Source organism: Euleptes europaea, chromosome 13 (assembly GCF_029931775.1).
Source record: "Euleptes europaea isolate rEulEur1 chromosome 13, rEulEur1.hap1, whole genome shotgun sequence".
Classification (NCBI taxonomy): Eukaryota; Metazoa; Chordata; class Lepidosauria; order Squamata; family Sphaerodactylidae; genus Euleptes; species Euleptes europaea.
The window spans coordinates 43447671-43469207 of record NC_079324.1 but is presented as its reverse complement, the minus strand read 5'-3'; the positions used below and the strand labels follow the sequence as shown (position 1 = coordinate 43469207).

General features: G+C 46.1%; 2 protein-coding genes across 2 annotated transcripts in view; one reads left to right on the top strand and one right to left on the bottom strand.

Annotated features, from left to right (window-relative positions):
* POLE (DNA polymerase epsilon, catalytic subunit) overlaps positions 1-7038 on the bottom strand; it is a 52952-nt gene extending 45914 nt beyond the window's left edge. The window contains exons 1-3 of the mRNA XM_056859237.1: positions 6959-7038; positions 1919-2054; positions 892-972 (exon numbers count right to left, since the gene is read on the bottom strand). Of these exons, the coding sequence (XP_056715215.1) occupies positions 892-972; positions 1919-2054; positions 6959-7038 (297 nt within the window). The remainder of the gene's footprint in view (positions 1-891; positions 973-1918; positions 2055-6958) is intronic.
* Positions 7039-8280: 1242 nt separating this feature from the next.
* Positions 8281-17781, top strand: PXMP2 (peroxisomal membrane protein 2). Its single transcript, XM_056859239.1, is given in 6 exon segments — positions 8281-8313; positions 8315-8430; positions 12757-12873; positions 14035-14197; positions 15525-15644; positions 17662-17781. Coding segments are annotated over 6 exon segments (618 nt in total). The 3' UTR covers positions 17731-17781.
* Positions 17782-21537: the final 3756 nt, after the last annotated feature.

Below are 21537 nucleotides of genomic sequence, written 5' to 3'. Positions count from 1 at the left end.
TCTTCAGTTTCTCATGAAACAAGGAAAAAAATCTTACTGAGCAGAGAGCAACACTTAATTAATGAAGGACACATAAATCCCATACAGATGACAGGTAACTAATTTAGAAGGTACACTTATTCATAAAAGCCTAGAGGACAAATCTTGGATACTCCTTTCCTTCAATATCATCATTCAAGTCTCATGAAAAGCTACATTATTTTGCCTTCAGGAAGCCTTTCCCTTACTGACGAAGGGCTCCCAATGACCCCTTCAGGTTGTTCACCATAGATGAGCTATGCAGAATTCTGGTGTCCTTTCTCAGTTTGGGAGGGATATGGGGCTCTGCTCAGACCTCTTGCTCCTTGCCTATAGTCCACATGAACTTGGAGTTGCACCCTAGAACACAGACAACATTATCGACAACTATCCGCTGCCACGGAAGGTTAGTAATCATTGACAGGCTATGGCTGCACTGAAATTTCATGGCTCCTTTTCATAGTAACAAATAACACGGTGAGAGAGTTTGTTCCAGCACTCCCCTAAGGGAGAAAAATCACTTTAACCTGCAAATGCGTAATCCCTCTTCCTCTTTTGGCTATACACTTGGGAAGAGAGATGCACTGAACATCGCTTTCAGAGTGCAAGCCTCCCTCTTTTTCATGCCAAGCCCAATACAGGCTTCTGAGGAACAGCAGGCTCCCCAAGAACATAATTTGCAAACTGCTGCCATCTAGACTTACACATGATGACAGATGAAAGAAATTTGACTCTGCTTGATTAGACATTCACTGAATATGCCATCAGTTACACATTTCTACACAGTGCTCCCTCTGAAAAATTTTCAGCAAGTTCTTTAAAAGGCATAAATTTCACCTACCTCATTCCCCTTCTTCTTAAACAGCTACTCACCTTAAACCTACTCCCATCCTCCTGGATGAAATAATAATCCACAGCACTGACCAAGCGTTTATCCTCATCCAAAACCTCCGTCTAGAACAGAGAATGCCACTGAATCCAACCAATGAAACAGATCTATTACCCTCCCCTCCCCAAGATCCATCTGTATCTTCCTCTGAGAACTAATATAAGAGCAGAGAGATTCTTACTCTTGTAACACAGAGGCGGTTCACCCCCCCCAGCCACGAAGTACGCCTGTTATGAAATGGGAGTCTTGGGCAGGGGACAATGCCCACCCCCCAACACTCTCAATTAACATTAAGTAATGTCATTTTAGAGTCTTTTGCCTCAGGATGCTGTGATGTTATCATAGCATGCCTTGCAGGTGAAGATGGGCATAGCTAAAAGTTAAACTTGATCTGAGGAAGCCCTCCTTCTTCACAAAGGTGTTTTCTTGGACTGGGATCACACATAGGTGAGATCCCACTTCAGTCAAGCATATTAACATACAGTGATGTTTTATTTATTTATTTGTATTCTATTTTACTGAGGGATTAATAGGTTTGGATTGATTGTGCCATTATTGTGTATGTTTATTAAGATTGTAAACTTAACAACAACATCATTTTATTTTTGTAAACTTATCCATTGCTTGTTTTTTAAATCAGCATTATCTCAAAGTTGTTATTATATTGTGTCACCTTGTGTTGTGAGCAGCCCTGAGTCCTAGTTCGGTAGGGGGGAGGGCGGGATAGAAATCTAATCAATTAATCATTACACTTTTTCAAGGAAGCATCCTAAATTTATCAGTTATACATAACTACTTCTACTGAAGTGAAGTGTCCCTTATTAATTTATTTTCCTATCATGTCCAATGTCTGGATGCTGGCTCTCTTAACTTGTGGGAACAGCAACTACGCTTTCCCTCCCCCTCTTCAGCAACCACATGAAGAAAGTCATTTTGGGTTTCGGCAGGAAAAGTTTCAACGAATCTTTAAAGAGGCGACATTAAAGGAAAAGGAAAAATAGAGGTTCATACTGGGTGCATGTTGATCAACCAGCCAGTTCTCTCGGCAGGTTCCTTCATCCTTTCAAACCCAAACTGTCCATCAATCTTGTCTGTCCACTGGCTGCGCTCCAAGCGCCTCAGGGCAGAGAGTGAGGAGCCATCATCACTGTGGCAAGAGAATGGAAGAAACATCAGTGCCCCATTGGCAAAAGCACATCAACAGTGGTGCCAGTAAAAACACCTAGCCCCCCCCCCCCAGCTGTAGCTAGTGTATACCATAATTCCCACAGACATCAGAAAAGCTGGAAAACAACACAGGCTGCAGATGGTAGCTCACCAAGAGCCTCAGCTCTCTCTTTGTTTCTTTCATTAAAAAAAAAAAAGCTTCCAGCACTTAAGGTTGTAAAGATATTCTCTTGCATGACCACTGAGAGCTTAGTTGTCTCCTAAGCCAGTGTTTACTCTTTGTGCATGATCGAAGAGCATTCAATTGCAGAAAGTGCATGAACACCAGACCTTGTGCATGCTCGCCTGATAACAATGTGCACAGCATAAGAAGAGGATTGTGTTGACTGACTGTCATAACACATGTTCTCTGTTTGGATGCTATGTACCGGTATATGGGCCAGGCAATATTTGAAATCCTTGTATCTTCTGCCGTCTGCAGGTTGTACAAATTAACTAGACAATGCACAGAGTTGTACTTGCTGACAATCTTCCACATTTTCCATGTCTTCAGCTGCAGATGAACACAATTGTTGCCAACACACCTCCATTTGGGTTCATTACCCACCTTCCATTTTTGATGCCAGAGCTCACTTTTCTCTGCGTGTCCCACTGGGACAAAAAAATGGACATTCCCACCCAAAAAAAAGCTAAATGAGCAGCCTAATCTAATTAATTCACATTAACTTGTGTATGATAAGGGTGGCTCTGCAAGAGTCCATACCTCTGAACTCCAATGCCTCTCAGTGATTAAGTGCTATGCCTTTAGCCACAAAAAAACCAAAAGCAAAACATGCGCTGTCAGCCACAGAGAACTTCTTCCCTCTGGTTGATTGAAACTGGATTATTAAGAATTGCCCACTAAAGTCACACTCATATGTCACTCATCAGTACAAGTCTAGGCATGTTCATCATGCAAAAGACTGGTATTTTTTAGATTCAGATATCAGGGAGCCAAAAAACATTGGTAGACTCAGTTATTTGGGTCCCAAATACCAGTTTGGCATTTGGATCCTTCCCCCACCCCACCCCCAGGTTTCTGATATTATTCGGCACCATTATTCCCTCTGAAGAATATTTCTGGGGGCATGGAGGGGCTTTTAAATAAGCTAATGGCACCAAAATTGCAGCGATGCTGGTGGTGCCTATCCACTAACTAACCCTTTAATTTCAACTAAATTGGACCAACAGGTCCAGTTCTATGGCCCCTGAACAAGTGCCCCCAACCATCTGCCATTGTTCCCCATAGGAGGGGAATTCCAAGCTTTCTCTGGGGCAAACAGTAACCAAACACTCAAAAGCAAGCTAAGCAATAACTGGCCAAAAGCCTCCCAAAGAAAACAGAACCAACAAGCCCAAACAACCAATCCAGAACCAGGGAATCCCAGCAGAAGCAAAGGACAATGCAGCAGCCTAATACAACCAATGTAGAACTAGAGAATCCTCCATGCAAACCCCTTTTAAGGAGGAACACCATTCTAAGCCCAACAATGTCATATTGGAGAATCCAATCAAATATTGTACCCAAGAATCAAATGCAAACCAACTTGCACAAAGAAAACAATGTTTCACCTTGCAAGACCCATTAATTTCAAAGCACGGAATCTAAGCCAAACCAACCTTGGCAAGCTGATAATATGCCCTGGCAAGAAGACACCAACGGAGTCACACAGCAACATTCCCAGTTACTCAAGAATATTTCTAGGATTTATCAGGACCTATTTTCCAGTATCACAGAAAATCCAGGACATCATGTGAACACCCTAATATATCAAGAAATAAGTTATTTTTTGGATATAAAGTAAGGTTTATTGTCTGCGGCCAAAGGCCATCACAATCCACCATACAAAACATTAAAATAACATTAAAATAACATTAAAATAACTTTAAAACAGTCTGACCCACAAGAAACTAGTATTTAAATATGTTAAGTTCCCCGATTAAAAACAGCTTTAGCTCGGATTTTCTTAGCTGCTAAAGCAAAGAGTGACACTTTGTGGGAAACTTCAGGATTGGCATCTGATAGGAGAAAGAGCAGCTTCTCTGGATCTGGAGAAAGATTTAGGCCCTTTAGAAACGCTCTGAGAAATTTAAGTCTGGGCTCTGTGTAAAAAGGACAGAACAAAGAGTAATGAGTTAGGTCCTCTGGAGCGGTTCCACAAATACATAGGTGAGAGGCCCATGGTGTTTGGGAGTAATGTCCAACTATCCAAGCCATTGGCATGGTTTGAAACCGGAGGGATGTAAAAGCTATTCTGAGGTTATGGAAGGGGATAGTGACCAGGTATGAAGCTCTGACATGATCCCTTTTAGTTTAAACCATGGTGAGAATTTGGACTGGGAGATTGATTGCCTGTCTGATGCAGCATCACATTTGAACACCCAATCCCGAATGTTGGTAGCTGCTATGGGGACAGCCTGGGTGTCATCTGATATGGAGTAGCAATGCAGGATGTTGTTATAGCAGGCTAGCTCGTCTGCATAATGTTTGAATATATATTTGAACTGGAAATATCTGAATGTACTTCCCCACCCAAGACTGTCCCCAAACACACTCCTTCCCAGCCTAGATACCTCCCTTCTTTGACTGTATTTGGAAGTTTTTCCAAGACTCTGGACCACACACTCTTGTCCTCTGATCAGTCAGGTACTCCTGTCACCCTCCCCAACTTTCCAAGCCTCGAAAGAAAATAATTTTTTGTTTTTGAACCTGACAGCCTGTCATATTACTGAAGCCAGAATCTTTGCCCAAATCACTGGTGCAGCCATTCAAGTGCTCATCAGTCACAACATCACATCCATCTAGCTCTTCCACATTCAGGATTACTTTAGTACATTTGCTGTGTAGACACTTAGCCCACAGTCTTGGGAATTAGATTTTTGGTCAAACTAAACCTGCATGGGTAGGCTGCTAGTTAGTTCTACCTCCTCTCTTGAGTGCCTTAACTTGCACAGTGTGTGGATGCTTGAACTAATAGGCTATTGAAGCAGACTTTTAGTATTAGGTGTTGGTATTTTCAGTGCCTGATACAATTTTGATTGCTTGAGTTCACTAATTCTCCAGCTCATTAGTTTGCATCATTCCTCTCTATAAATTTTTCTTCTCCTTTCAGTGTATCTGAATTCTCAGTGTCCTTCCAAACTTGTAGAAGTGCCTGCCTAAACACTTTGTCACAGATCGCTTATAGCCATTTGGGCAGATTACTGCCCACACTGGGTGCATTTCTGTAAATCAAGTGTAGCATCCCCTTTAGCACATGAAGAAAAAGAAGTGGCAGCAGTAAGCATAGGTACAGTGTAGATTTTACTTCATTGGTTTTCTACATATGTTTGCTCACCTTTTTCTGATAAAGGATTCAATGCAGCTCAGCCTGGAAAGTGGGCTGTGTTTACACTAACACAGATCAAAGGTACTTGTCTTTATAGACTAGAAATGGCAACACAACCACCAGTGCTTATGCTGACCCTCTATTTCACCCATACTGAGTGCCGAAATAGTAAATCAAGTAGCAAGGAAAATGCCACTTTGCACAAAAGAGCAAATGTGGTGTTGTGGTTAGAAAAGCCAGTGTGGGGGAAGTGGTTAAGTGTTGGACTAGTCTCTGGGAGACCTGGGTTCAAATCCCCATTCGTGCTGTGGAAGCTCTCTGGTTGACCTTCGGCCAATCACAGTCTCTCAGCCTAACCTACTTCACAGGATTGTTGTGAGGATAAAATAGAAGAGAGGAGAATGATGTAAGCTGTGTTGGGTCACCACTGGGGAGAAAAGCAGAGTACAAATGACACAAATACATACATAAATATAGAAGACGCAGGTTCAGAACAGAACTCTACTCCGACGTGGAATTTGCGGGGTGACCTTGGACATTCTCAGCCTAACCTACCTCGCAGGGTTGTTGTGAGGACAAAATGGAGGAGAGGAGAACGTGTCTTGACTTTGGTCTTGACTGAAGAAGGTCGGTTATAAATAAAGTTAATAAGGACACTACTTCAGGTATTAACTGATAAAGGATGATGAACCCCAGCAATTTTACAAGTATAGTTAATGAATTATAGATTAATGTCCTTTTTTAATACAATAGAGATAATAATAGTAATTTTAAATACTGTCATAACACTTCTCCGGAAGTCCAGTGGTGGTGGGAACACTTTTTAGGGGGTGGGTGGGTATTAGAGCACTGTTTATTTTGCAATTTATATTATACAATGTAACTGTGATGGTTTTATAAGTGCTCTTTTTTATATATATATATATATTTGTACTTTATATGTTTCCTGTTTTTTGTGTTTTGATTTATGTATATTATAATTTTTTATTATTATTATAAAAATAATAAAAATTATATAAACACACACATATATATATTTACACATACACACATATATACGTATATATATATATGTGTGTGTGTGTGTGTGTGTGTGTATATATATATATATATTAAAAAAAAAACTCCAGCAAGGGCAAGATCCCCAGAACTGAGCTCCCCTCCTTCCTGAGGTGCGCGGGGTGGGGGGGAGACATATATATATATATGTGTGTGTGTGTGTATGTATGTGTGTGTATATATATATATATATATATATATATATATATATATATATATATATATATATATATATATATAAAAAAAAACTCCAGCAAGGGCAAGATCCCCAGAACTGAGTTCCTCTCCTTCCTGAGGCGCGCGGGGGGGAGACACTTCGCAGATGCTCAGAGGCCAAAAAATACTGGTTGATATCAAGACTGTTTGACAGCTTCGGGCGCAGGCGACGACTCCCCATCCCTCGCTCTCCGCAAACGCACCACCGCGCCCCTTTACGCTCCCCCCGCGCTTCTCTCACCGCGGCGTCTCTTCGTCGGCCTCTCCCGCGGGGGCCTCGGCCTGCCAGCGGCGCCGCCAGCCGCCCTTCTTCTGAGCCATCGCAGCCGAGATCTGCCGGCTGCCTCAGTCCCCCCCCCCCCCCGCTCGGAGTTTCGCGCGCTTAGGGAACCCTCGCGAGCAGCGCCGCAACTCTCGCGCGATTAACCATCGCGTCGGACCCGGCGTGTCCAACTAAGGCGGCGCTCGCGTATTACCGCCAATCACGAGTCGGTTCCTGGGGCCGCCTTCCCGCTTCCCACCCAATGGGAATAAAGGTCGCCGCCCCCTTCCGTGTCTTTTGTCCTCTGAGATGCTTGGGCCACGCCCCCTGGCTGCTTTTTGTACCCACTCTTTTCTTCCATAGGCTTTTTTTGTATCAACGCCTGCGACTTTTCCGATTGGTCGGTAGGATTATATTAAGGACAAAGTCAATCTCGTCTCGTTCTCCCTGTTTAGGACCAACTCTATGGGGCATCTCTCCAGGACTCGTCCTTTGCTCAGCCACCGGACATTATTGCTAGTGTTGCCAGGTCTCCAGCCACCCCCTGGAGGTTGGCAGCCCTAGTAGAGGAAGGGAAGGGGGAGGGATGGAGAAAGGAAGGAACTGGGAAAGGAAAGAGAAGGAAGGAACTGGGGAAGGAAAGAAGAAAGAAAGGGGGGAGGGACGGAGAAAAAGAAAGAAAGCAAGGGGAAGGAAGGGGAAGGAAGGAACTGGGAAAGGAAAGCGAAGGAAGGAACTGGGGAAGGAAGGAAGAAAAAGGGGGAGGGACGGAGAAAGAAAGAACGAAAGGAAGGGGAAGGAAGGAAAGAACTGGGAAAGGAAAGCGAAGGAAGGAACTGGGGAAGGAAGGATGAAAGAAAGGGGGGAGGGACGGAAAGAAAGAAAGGGGAAGGAAGGCAGGAACTGGGAAAGGAAAGCGAAGGAAGGAAGAAAAAAGTGGGGAGGGACGGAGAAAGAAAGAAAGAACGAAAGGAAGGGGAAGGAAGGATGGAAGGAAGAAAGTGTCCTGGGTCGGGCCTCAAGCCCCACCCAGGACTTGCTGGAAAGGTGTCCGCCCCTTGCTTTCCGCCCCGCCCACAAGCCCATTTAGTCCCTCACCGAGGAAAGCACCCGCCTTTTCTCAGCCTGGATGTGTGCCTCCTTTCCTCGCCCCGCCCCCTTGTCCAGCGTACCCGCCCTCCCTTTCCCTGATTGGCTGGTATTGTGGGTAGCTGCCACTCTGGGGTGATGCGGGGCTGTCCGAAGGGAACCCGGAGAAGAAAAGACCTTGGGTGCCTATTGAAACAAGGAGGCTCGGGCGCATGCTCAGTGACTGCGCTCCCTCCGCTGGGTTGCTGTGCGATGTCTCCCGTGCTTTCCAAACTCGGATCGGGGCCTCTGCCCCAGAAGTTGCTCGCGCGTTACTTGCTCCTGCTGCGCCTCTACCCGGTGCTCACTAAAGCGGTGTCCAGGTGCGTGTCGAGATTAGCCGGGGGGCGGGGGAGCGGGGGGGCTCCGAGTTGACTTGGCCGGCAGTAAGACCCGATTGAACTCCGTGGGGCTTACTTCCGAGTAAGCATGCAGCCCATGTCCTGATTTAATCCCAAAGATGCAGTCTGTTAGGTGCGCTTAGGTGGGAGCAGGACTCGCTGGACGCTGTGGGGCTTACTTCCGAGTAATTCTGCTTACCAGTACTTTCCTTCCCCCCCCCCCCTTTCCCTCTATTCACGGAAGGTTTTGCATTGGAGTTGCCACTCTTCAGATGCACTTTTCCCCCCATCCATATTCTCAAAACTCAACAATAAGCCGCCATGCAGAGTTTTGAGAATTCAGATGGGGAAAATGTGCATCTATAGAGTGGCAACTCCAATGCAAAACCTTCCATGAATAGAGGGAAAAGAGGGGAGGAAGGCAAAACCTTCCATGAATAAATGGCCAGATTTCTGTTGAGCCCCCGGCTTCGTTGCCTTGAGGAATGCTGTGTCTGGCACGCTCCCATAGCAACTTTCCTGTCTTTTATTGTGTGCTGTCACAAAATGGGCATCTGCCCTTGCTGGCAATGGAATGTGAACACATGAAACTGTCTTATACTGACTCAGACCCTTGTTCCATCAAATCATGCAATGCTGATTCTATAACCTTAGGCAGATCGTGAGAGGGAGGGCACCTTGGCCATCTTCTGGGCATGGAGTAGGGGTTACTGGGGGTGGTGGGGGCAGGTAATTCAGAATTTCCTGCATTGTGCAGGGGGTTGGACTAGATGACCCTGGTGGTCCCTTCCAACTCTATGATTCTAACTCAGTATTGTCTACTCAGACCGGCAGTGGCTCTCCAGGGTCTCAGGCAGAGGTCTTTCACATCACCTACTTGCCGGTTCCTTTAACTGGAGATGCCGGATTTGAACCTGGGACCTTCTGCATGCCAAGCAGAGGCTGTACGACTGAGCCACGGCCCCTCCCCAACCTGAGTGAGGACCAACCTGCGTGCTCCAAACCTGCAGCATCAACCTCACGCATTGTTCAGTCCAGTGAAGTTTTGTGAGGTTTAAATTCAGATAAGCATGCATGCCATTGGGCAGCTTTAATCAATGGAAAACAATTGCTCTACGTAGTAGGCTTACTGTCATGAAAGCCTCAGTCTTACAATCCCTACTTTCAACTGGGACTTAATTTATTAATAAATATTCTCACAGTTCAATTGTATGCATGTCTAATCGAGAAAAGTCCTGTTATATTCAATGGGGCTTACTCCTAGATAAATATACATAACAGTCTTAATTTATACAAAACATACAGCCTGATCCCAAGCAGGTTTACTCAGCAATAAGACCCACTTAATTCCAAAGGATTTAATTTCTTGGAAAAGTAACGCTGCAGCTCTAAGTAAAATCTGCAGTTTGAACTTAAGTATGTTTACTCAGGAGTGAGTTCTGCTGTATTCGGTGGGGCTTAGTCCCCGAAAAAGTTTGCATAAGACTGAAGTCTTAAGGTCTTCCCTTCAACCAGTTCAACACCTGATTTGGTACACTGAATTCAGGGGGACTTAATAAAGCTGGCATACTTGGAATTGGATCCTGACAGCTTGATTCTTAAGCATGTTGTTATTCATGTTGGCATGCCGAAAGTCCCAGATTCAATCCCCCCGCATCTCCAGTTAAGTGGATCAGGTGATGTGAAAGATCTCTACCTTAGACCCTGGAGAGCTGCTGCCAGTCTATGTTGACAATACTGATCTCGATGAACCAAAGGTCTGATTCAGTATAAGGCAGCTTCATGTGTTCATGTTTACTGACAAATAAGTCCCACCAAGCTGAATGGGATTTACTTACAAGTAAGCATGTCGGGGGTGGGGGGGATAGCCTTATGGTTAGCAGCCGATTTGGGTGAAAGTAAGTTTCTCTGAAAACATGAGTTAGGATTTGTTACAAAGCATGCTTGGCTTAGAGAATTGCTCGTGGGGATTTGGAAATTAATATTTGCCCAGACTTCATACTTGGATAGGTGAATTATTAACTTGAGCAACATAAGCGAAACAACTGGGATTCTTTGTAAGTATTCAGGTCGATTGGGCAAATTGTCTTGCAATGTTTTACCCATCAGGGTTCAGCGTCCATAAGAAACTATAGTGGCCAGCAAGCGATCGCCATGCTCTGTGAGTGTCTCAAAAACCTGAAGGATGTCTGGCCCTCTCTGACGATTTGGTGTCACTCTCTTCTATCTTCTTCTATCGCATGACTTTACTCCCAGGGGCATGGATCAATGGCCTTTTGTCATAATGCGCATTGGGAAGCAAAATGTTAGGGATATCTCAGATTATCGCAAGCCGCAAGTGTGTCTTAAGTAATAGCAGGTGTTACTTCCTTAATTTTTTCCTCAAGCAGAAGCTTGTCACCAGGAGAGGCTGCCAAATGCAACACCCATGCATGACAAGGACCTGTGTATGCGCCACTGCCTTGGCACACGATCCCTTAATCTTTCCTCTGTGGGAGTTGGGGCTCTGCTCTGGCTTCTTGCGCATGAAGAAGTTGCTTCACTTTCTGCTTTCTTAAGACAGAAGTGGGAGCAAACCTGTGGGAGGAGGTGCTCTGGCAATATATTTTAACATACAAACGCACCTCACAGAACAGGCTCCATCTAGCCCAGTGTTATCTTCTCTAACTGGTGGGGGCTCCCCAGGAGTGGAGATCTTTCCTGACTGTGCTGCTTGCAATCCTAGAGATGCCAGCAATGCTCGGATCTTCTGGATGCAAAGCACCTGCTTTACCTCTGAGCTACAGCCCCTCCCTATGAGAATATTTCCAAATCGCTTTCCTTGTACTTGATTTGTTCTGATTTTGTGATGCTCCTCCCTGTGTGAGTAATGACTCCAGTTTTTGCGCAACCATTTACCTGGAGTTAATAACATGACTGGGGAAGGCACTGGCAAACCACCCTGTAAACAAAGTCTGCCTAGGAAACATTGGGATGTGACGTCACCCCATGGGTCAGGAATGACCCGGTGCTTGCACAGGGGACCTTTACCTTTATGTAATCATAAGGTAAACCCTCAGGCCATGGTGAGAACCAGGATGCTGGGCTTGGTACACGTTTGGTATGGTCCAGCAGGGCTCATTCGATGCTTTTAAATCCAAGATGAGATTGTTGGATGCTATTGTCTCTGCAATGACCCACAGTGGCACAAATTCTTACTGATATTTTTGGGCAGTCTGATTGGTGTGGCGGGGTGTGTGTGTGTGTAGAGGGGAGCAGCAAGGGAAGTTAGTCAGAGCTGATCTACACATGCAGATAGGTCACATGTTATAGATATTTGGGCTGCAGGTGGAGGATTGCACCTTTGTATGAATCACCCACCCAGAAGAAAAAAAAGGAAAATCTCCCTGCCTGGAAAGAACATTTTCTCTTTGAGATGCTAAAGTGAGAATCTTCTCCCTTACATAAGAACATAAGAAAAGCCCTGCTGGATCAGACCAAGGCCCATCAAGTCCAGCAGTCTGTTCACATAGTGGCCAACCAGGTGCCTCTAGGAAGCTCACAAACAAGACAACTGCAGCAGCGCCATCCTGCCTGTATTGCACAACACCTAATATATTCGGCCTGCTCCTCTGATCCTGGAGAGAATAGGTATGCATCATGACTAGTATCCATTTTTACTAGTAGCCATTCATACTCCTCTCTTCAATGAACATGTCCCCTCTTAAAACCTTCCAAGTTGGCAGCCATCACCACATCCTGGGGCAGGGAGTTCCACAATTTAACCATGCATTGTGTAAAGAAATACTTCCTTTTATCTGTTTTGAATCTCTCACCCTCCAGCTTCAGCAAATGACCCCGCATTTTAGTATTATGAGAGAGGGAGAAAAGCTTCTCCCTGTACACTCTCTCCAAACCGTGCATCATTTTATAGACCTCTATCATGTCTGCCCTTAACCACCACCTTTCCAGGCTAAACAGCCCTAAGCATTTTAACCGCTCCTAGAATCATAGAGTTGGAAGGGACCACCAGGGCCATCAAGTCCAACCCCCTGCACAATGCAGGAAATTCACAACTACCTCCCCCCACCCACACCCCTAGTGACCAGAAGATGGCCAAGATGCCTCATAGGGCAGTTGTTCTCAGCGGGCAGGAAAAACAAATTTACCATGGGGAAGTTGACATGCATACTCTTCTGATTTCTTATGATGCCTTTTGCACCACTTTCTGTGCCTGGGACTGAGCGCCACCGGAATAGGATGCTTACATGACCTTTTTGGTTTTGGCCCCAGATGCTGATCTTCTCTCCCCCCCCCCTCTCCCCATAGTGCCCTTCTGTCAGCTCTTGGGAGCCTCCTGTCTCAGATCATCGAGAAGAGCCGGAAAAAGAAAGGCCCTTCGAAAAGTTTTGACTTGGCTGAGCCTTTGAGATTTGCCACCTACGGGTAAGTGGGTGGCGGGGAGGAGGCTGCAACTTGGAAGAACCGAGCAGGCTGCTGATTGCAAAGGGTTCTGCCGAAAGCCTGTCAAGATCTAAAGGGCGTATCTGTGACTGCCTTTTGGGAACAGGCAATTGCTGCTACTCCCTGCAGGCAGAGTTAGGGCTGGCTAGTTCACATCCGTGTGTGACCTTCCCCTCCGTCATTTGCTTCCCTTTGGTTATCCATCCGGCCCCGCCCCCCCCCCCCAGGCGTCAGCCTTTAGGGCCAGCGTGGTGTGGTGGTTAAGAGTGGTGGTTTGGAGTGGTGGATTCTAATCTGGAGAACCGGGTTTGATTCCCCACTCCTCCACATGAGCGGCGGAGGCTAATCTGGTGAGCTGGGTTGGTTTCCCCACTCCTACACATGAAGCCAGCTGGGTGACTTTGGGCTAGTCACAGCTCCTTTAGAGCTCTCTCAGCCCCACCTACCTCACAGGGTGTCTGTTGTGGGGAAGGGAAGGTGATTGTAAGCTGGTTTGATTCTTAAGTGGTAGAGAAAGTCAGCTTATAAAACCCAGCTCTTCTTCCTCTTCCTTCTCCTCTTTCTCTTCCTCCTCCTCCTAAAATCATACAGCCACTCCTGTCTCTTTGTGATATTCTTCCCTCATCCTCTTTTCTTGAGGTCTGTTTTGAGCAGTTCCGCCAGGCTGTGGCCTCCTTCATCCCATCTCTGATTTGTAATTTACCAGTTCTGCCAGCGTGCTTCCTATTCTGTAGCCTTTTCTTCAGCCTCTCCACCTGTGGATCGTCTCTCACACCTTTCCAGCCCTTGTCCTCTTAACCTGCTGTGGGTGCCTCTGTTCCCTCTTCCAAGCCAGTAGAATGCTGTTCCTTCTGTGCCTCTGGCTCTCTGGTGAATCCCCCCGTACACACCTGAACTGATCTCTCACTTCCCTCGCAGAATCTGCACTGCTGACACTCCATTCCTGGCCATTTAACTCTGAGCTGCCAGAATGTTGGCAAATATTTCATGACATCATGGCAGCTCAGCCAATAGCTGTCAGGGAACATGTAGGTGTTTCTGTTACACCAGCAGCCAGGCCTAAGTTGAGTCTTTACAACTTGTCAATTTGCTACTAGGTCAGTATGAAAAAATGTGCAGCCTTTTCTGTCCTTGGTTTGCCAGGTTCTTGTTTACAGGACCATTGAGTCACTACTTCTACCTGTACTTGGACCAGCTGTTTCCGCCCGATGTGCCTTTTTCCACGGTCAAGAGACTCTTGCTGGATAGGGTCGTTGTTGCCCCAGCCTTCCTTTTGCTCTTTTTCTTTGTCATGAACCTGCTGGAGGTAAGTCCTGGTCTTTAGCTTGTGGCGATAGGGCTGGTTCACATGCTCAGATTCATCCCTTGATGCCCATAGTTCACACATGCAAGCCCCCACTTGATTCCAACACCCTAGGAGCTCTTTAGTATTGCTTTGCATGGCCCTGACACAGTACTTTTCAGTGAAATTATCATGTGTGCTCTCTGAGGGCTGATTCATAATGTGTGCCTGCATGCTACTCAGAAGAAGAGTTGGTTTTTATATGCCGACTTTCTCCACCACTTAAGGAAGACTCAAACTGGCTTACAATCACCTTCCCTTCCCCACAACAGACACCCTGGGAGGTAGGTGGGGCTGAGAGATCTGTGACTAGCCCAAGGTCACCCAGCTGGCTTCATGTGTAGGAGTGGGGAAACAAATCCAGTTCCCCAGATTAGCCTCCACCGCTCATGTGGAGGAGTGTGGAATCAAACCTGGTTCTCCAGATCAGAGTCCACCGCTCCAAACCACCACTCTTAACCACTACACCACGCTGGCTCTCAGTGATCGCTCCTGAGCCTGCGAACAGGCTCTGCTGAGAGTAATGTATTTGTGATCATGCCAGGCAATTTCATAAAAGAAAAGTGCTTTCTTCGGTGATTGATTTTTCCATGGCCGGCTCCCACATTTCCTGAAGTTGCTGGCATTGAGTGTTGATAGGCTGGTGTTTGTGAATTATGTCTAGGTGTTGAGGAACCGAGTGACAAACATTTTGGATCAGCCCTCAATGAGCACACATGCTAATTCCACTGAAAAGTACTGTGTCTGAGCCATGCAAAGCAATATTAGAGAGCTCCTAGGGTGTTAGAATTAAGTGGGGGCTTGCTGTACTGACTGGGTGATAGATAAATAGAAAGTTGGAGTTGATTTCCCCACCCGCCTCCCCATTCCTTGTACCCAACAAAATTCTAGGTTCCCAGACATTCTGTATTGGAATGTATGGATTTCGAATGCCAGTACAAAATCCGTATGCCTTGTCATGGCCGCTTTAATTTAGGGGGGTCAGCAACTGGAATCCTCAGAACGTAATCTGGTACCCACCCCTTTAGTTTTCAAGCTGGAGGTGGCAGAGATTTGCCGAAAGTGGCACTCTTAACAGCGCTTGTAGACTAGGCTGGTTTGTGAGCTGAGTGTTCAGGTGCCAAGCCCCCTTCTGGAAGTAGTTATGCAAGGAAACAGTGCTGGAGCCCGAGTGCTGAAAAAGAAAAAAATGAGGCAAAATTGTGGGGAGGTTCTGATATCTTCTTAATGGGCTCCAGGAGTGGGAGAGGGAAGCTTGGTGTGGTCAGCTGCTGCCATGCTTGTTTTTTAGGGGAAAGACACATCAGCTTTCACGAAGAGGATAAATTCTGGTTATTGGCCGGCGCTGAAAATGAACTGGAAAATGTGGACGCCGATCCAGTTTATTAACGTCAAATATGTTCCTGTGCAGGTGAGTGCCGTTCTTTTCCTCCCCCTTTGCAGCGTGCAGATCAGGCTGGAAAGTCTTGTTTCCCCATGCGGCATGTTTAATTCTCACATGCTTTCTAGCGGTGTGGCACGGAAGCAGCTCCCTGGCCAACTGCATGTGTAAATTTGGCCTTTCAGTCAGCCCTCTCATTTCTGCTTTTGAAGACAGGACTACAGAACCTGGGGGAGCTGCAGCTTGGCCAAGGCCTGCTGGTTTGCTCAAGGGGATCTCCTCTGACTGTAAAGTCATGATAGTTTTTTTCCCAGTCACCCCAAGGTTACAGTATCAGAAGCTCTTCTGAATCAGACCAAATATCTGTTGTCCAGCATTCTGTTTCCAGCAGAGGCGACCTCTGGGTGCTCAGAATCAGATCACTAATGCAACAGCCCCTTCCCCTATCATAGCTTGTCAGCGTCTGCAGTTCAGGGGTATACTGCCTCTGTACACGAAGGTTCCATTTCAGTTTCATGGTTAAGAGCTGTTGATGGGCCCCTCCTTCAAGAAGTGAAAGTCTTCTCAACTATCCACCGTTGACATATTCTGTGCTCCTTGTGTTGTGGAAGAAATCCTTCATTTGGTCAGCCTGAAATTTTTGTGTGTGTGGTTAACGTGAGTTCTGATCTTTTGAGAGAGGAAGAAAGAGAGGAGAAGATGCCATCTGTCCACTCTGTTCAAAATTGTATAGACTTCTATCACAATTCCCATTACTGCACCCCTTCCATGAAGTGTATTCAGCCATCTCCGGACCTTGCAGGATGGGGCTTTCCTGCTTTCCCTTCTGCTGCAGCCCACTGAGTCCCCCCATCCTTGAAATTTTGTTTCTGGTGGTCAGTAGACCCCCAGGAACTGTGTAGGGAGCAAAGTGGGGGGTCTGCAGTAGGAGGGAATTGCTGTTGCCTCTTCTGCAAACAAAAATATCATTCCCTCAGAAGAACTGCCTTGGAAGATACATGCCAGAGTCTCTATTTTTCCTAATCGAAAAAATACCAGGTGAGTTAGCCCGTCTTTTTAAGGAAAATCTATGTGTACAAGTTCTGGTTATTAACCCCCCCCCCCCATGATATCCAGTCTTCATCTGTGTTCTTCCTATGATCCTTTGATGTACGTGAATGGTTCAGCCATTTGTGCATGGGAGGTTTTGCCTTGGATTTGCCACTCTCTAGATGCACATTTCCCCCATCTGAATTCTCAAAACTCTAGATGGGGGCTTATTGTTGAGTTTTGAGAATTTAGATGGGGAAAATGTGCATCTAAAGCAGTGGTTCCCAACCTTTTTTTGACCAGGGACCACTAGGACTTTTTTGTTCGGTGCAGGGACCCCAAGGTTCAAAATAAAAATTCCGAGAATTTGAAAATAAACTTTAATCATAACTGTTAGTTAAACATTAAACTTAGAATAATAGAGAACTTTTAATTGAAAATATTAATTTATTATGGGTTTATAACTTTGTTTCGCGGACCTTAATTTAGTTCTCGCGGACCCCTGGGGGTCCACGGACCCCCGATTGGGAACCAGTGATCTAAAGAGTGAAAAATCCAAGGTAAAACCTCCCATGCATAAATTGCCAATGGGGCCTAACCATTTGCCAAAGGTGTGTTGTAGCCATGTGGAGACTTGAACCTAGGCCCTTCCTATGACACATGAACACATGAAGCTGCCTCATACTGCATCAGACACTTGGTCCATCAAAGTCAGTATTGTCTACTCAGACCGGCAGTGGCTCTCGAGGGTCTCAAGGTAGAGGTCTTTCACATCACCTCCTTGCCTAGCCCCTTTAACTGGAGATGCTGGGGATTGAACGTGGGACCTTCTGCATGCCAAGCAGAGGCTCTACCACTGAACCACGGCCCCTCCCCAAAAGCCAGCCAGAGTCTCCTGGGCCTCCATCCCTGCTTGAACCAGTTGGGGCAGTTGATTTGGAATAATCCTGAAATCGACTACTTTGGCAACAAGCTGAGTTTTTTCCTTTTTCTGTTCTCGGTTTTCTTCTCCCACCAGTTCCGAGTGCTGTTTGGAAACCTGGTGGCCCTCTTCTGGTTCGCCTATCTGGCCTCTGTCAAGAAGTGACTGTGTGGGAGTTGGGGCTCAGCAGTTCTCCCCGTGGAGAAACCCGACCTTGTGCTGGGTGGGAGGAGAAAAGGCGGATCTGCCTTGCAAGAAATGGTTGCTGCTGCTCCTCTCGAGGAGTTCTGTGATGATTTCCACCCCCTGTGATCCAAGCTGCTGCTTTCTCTGCACACTTTTCTGGAACTTGGTGAAAGGGAAAGCTCACTTTGAGTTGGGATTCCCACCGTCTTATTGTCCTAACAATCACACCTAACTCTGCCTTTAATATTTTTTCACTTATTTTAATGTTGTTTCTAGTTTTTGCAGAGGCAACAGGCAATAACACTTTTTTAAAATGGTGCTTAATAAGACTGGTGAAACTGTGTTCTGGGACTGGGGAAAACCACACAAGCCGTTTTTTTTTTTTTTTTGGTCTTTAAAAGCAGAAAGAAATAAAAATTTTAAAATCTTTTAAATGGCAAAGAAAGTGCCTGATTTCGTCTTGTGCCCGTGGTATCTTATTTCCCTCGAGTGAAGGATTCAATTAGAAACAAGGCTGTTTGCACTCAGCTCTTAAAATAGATTTAACAGTGCAATCCTAAGCAGAGTTACACCTAGCTAAGTCCACTGAAGTCAGCTTGCTAAGAAGAGTGTAATTCTGCTTAGGTTGGCTTTGCAAAATTCTGCACCGGAATGGAATTCTATGTAATTGTATTCCCTCTGCCCCCAGTTCCCTATCACTAAACATGCATAATAATGTCTATGCCAGGATTCATGTGGCCCCTTTCCTGGGCCTTAAACAGCTAGAGATGTTGAACCACTTGTTGAAAAAACTGGACTTCATAGCCAAGGTGATAATGAGGACATCAGTACTGTTGGAGCTGGCTGCAGTCTTTTATTTATTTCTTTTTGAACATTTGTATTCCGGTTGTTCAGAGCAGGTAACAACAAAGCAAAGACATGCAAACATACTATAAATATGCAATTAGCAATGAAAACCCAGTCCCCCACAGAGGAACCAACATAACATCACAAAGATAAGTCCCCTCCCACCATTCTGATGTATAGAACTGCAACCACCACCAGAAACCAGAATTGGCTGAATTCTCTCTTCAAATGGACTGCCTTGGAGGTCTTTCTGATGGCTGGTATGGATTCCTCCCCTCAGGAGTGGGGAGCACCAGAGAGGCCTCTCAGACACATGGATGAATAGATGAAACTGCCTTATACTGAATCAGATCCTTGGTCCATCAAAGTCAGAATTGTCTACTCAGACTGGCAGTGGCTCTCCAGGGGCTCAGGCAGAGGTTTTTCTCATCTCCTACTTGCCTACTCCCTTTAAGTGGAGATGCTGGGGATTGAACCTGGGACCTTCTGCATGCCAAGCAGATGCTCTACCACTGAGCCACGGCCCCTCCCCCAAGGGGTCAGTTGCATCTGAGGCACCAAGCATGGAGCTGTCCCAAGTTGTCCATGCAGGTTCAGTTGGGTTGGAAATTAATATCTCCCAGTTCAGACCAGCTACTGACCTTGCTTCTTTGGGGCAGAAGTCCTCTGTCCGCTGCCTCCCTGTTTTTAATGTGCACTAATCAGAAGGAGGTGTAGGAGGGTTGATCTGTATCTGTACGTGATTTTAATTCATGCAAGATCTTGCATCAAGCAGTCAGCTGGTCTAGGGTCTCTGGTCACCATTTTTAAAATCTCAGTCTTCCTTGAAGGAACTCAGGAGGGGCATATGCACTTTGTTTTATCTTCATAGCGCACCCGCAAGGTAGGTGAGGTCGAAAGGGAATTGCTTGCCTCAGGGTCACCCAGGGACTTCAGTGGGGATTGGAACCCAGGTCTCCCCAGTTTAAAATTTTGCCACTCCACCACACTAGTCTTCGGTTCACCTCCAGTCTTCTTGCTGTGTTGAAAATCCCCGGAAGTAAAATCAATACATCAACATCAGTCCTGCAACCTAGAAAAGCATTTTTAAGCAAGCGTTGTTCTTTCTAGACAAGATTGTTGTTTGCAGTGCTTCTCTTCCAACTTCCAGCATGTTTTGACGGCTGTTGTCACATGCTGACGGATAATGAAAGCTGAGCGGTACTGTGTTAAACTGTTTTTCTTTCTTTAACTTTCTGATTCTGCCAGAGAATAATCTCATGTTGTTATCATCCTGCTGAATGTAATGCTTCATGGCTTTGATAGCATCTTACTAGCTAACTGAGCCCTTTTTAAAAAACAGCACTGTTTGAAATTGGGAGCTTCCCCGATGAGTCTGTTTGTGTTGATCAATCAATCCATATGGAGGAGGGAGACCCAAAGGCAGGGCTTAATGGGAGCCAGGATTCCTCCGTGGAGTGTTTGGGCCTTCATCTCTGGCTCCTGGATTCAGGGGGAGGAATGGGCTTAGACTGGAGTAACTCTCCTTAGGAATGCATGGTTAGTCCTCCTATCTGTAAAATGGGAACATTGCTGTGCCTCTCTTAAATGTATACTACCTTTTTAGCCAAAGTTCATTCCCTCAGGAATTCACAGTCATTAAAATCCATCATGAAGATATTAGTAATCAATGGGTAGGGAGGGAGTTGGGGGTGGAACTCATGAGCTCACTTTGGAGCTTAGAGTTCATGGGTAGGGTATTGCTTTCTGTAGCTTGTTTTGACTAGCTTGGTCTTGATTCAGTTTAGGAAAGCCAACTGCTGTCTGGTATAGTGGTTAGAGTACTGGATTAGGACTGAGTAGACCTAGGTCCACACCCTTTCTTGGCCATGAAGCTTACTGGGTGACCTTTGGCCACGCATTCTCTCTCTCAAGCTAGCCTAACTCAAAGGGTTGCTGTGAAATGGAGGAGAACTGGGTTTGAATCCTTGCTCAGCCCATGAAACTCGTTGTGGGTTTGCTTTTGCCTGTCACTCCTCCTCAGGTTAACCTCCCTTGCAGGGTTGTTGTGAGGGAGGAAATGCACCTCTTCCATGTATGGCACCCTGAGTGTCTTGAAGGAGGGATACGACAAGTGAATTAATGGTGGTGTGGGGTGAAATCAAGCTTCTGGCCCCAGGGAGCATGAACAGGACTGTTAAGGAAGAGGGGACTTAGGGGGACATCACTTCCAGGAACCCTGGACATTCTGGAGGGCGGGGGGCAGAGCTGGGCAAGTCATGTCATTTGATCTCACACAATGTTTGGATTGGGTCTGGGTGGTGTGAGGAGGGCCCCTGAGTTGAATTTTTTTGGGGGGCACCTGGATGCTGCCAGGAGCCCTAACCAAGAACCCCCATGTACCAAATGAGGAGCCAGGGGTGACTGTTCACAAAACATACAAAGCTTCTTCTGCCCAAGAGAGCTTGTACATAGTAAGCTGAGAAGTGTTCACCCATCTCAGTGGAAACAACAAGGTCGGGTATTGGGGTGGTGCAGCTATCAAGCTCTGAGGGTTGGCTGAGGGACAGAACCACACTCACGTGAAAGGGGGAAGCTGTTTCTGATGCTCTTCAGGAATTCTTCTGCGGCTTCTAAGACTTGAAGAAGAGTTGGTTTTTACATGCCGACTTTCTCTACCACTTAAGGAAGAATCAAACCGGCTTACAATCACCTCCCCTTCCCCTCCCCACAACAGACACCCTGTGAGGTAGGTGGTGTGACTAGTCCAAGGTCATCCGGCTGGCTTCATGCGGAGGAGAGGGAAAACCAACCCGGTTCACCAGATTAGCGTCCGCCGCTCATGTGGAGGAGTGGGGAATCAAACCTGCTCCTCCAGATTAGTCCATCGCTCCAAACCACCACTCTTAACCACTGCACCACTTGGCTACTCAATAATGAAGGGACGCTATTAGCAACATC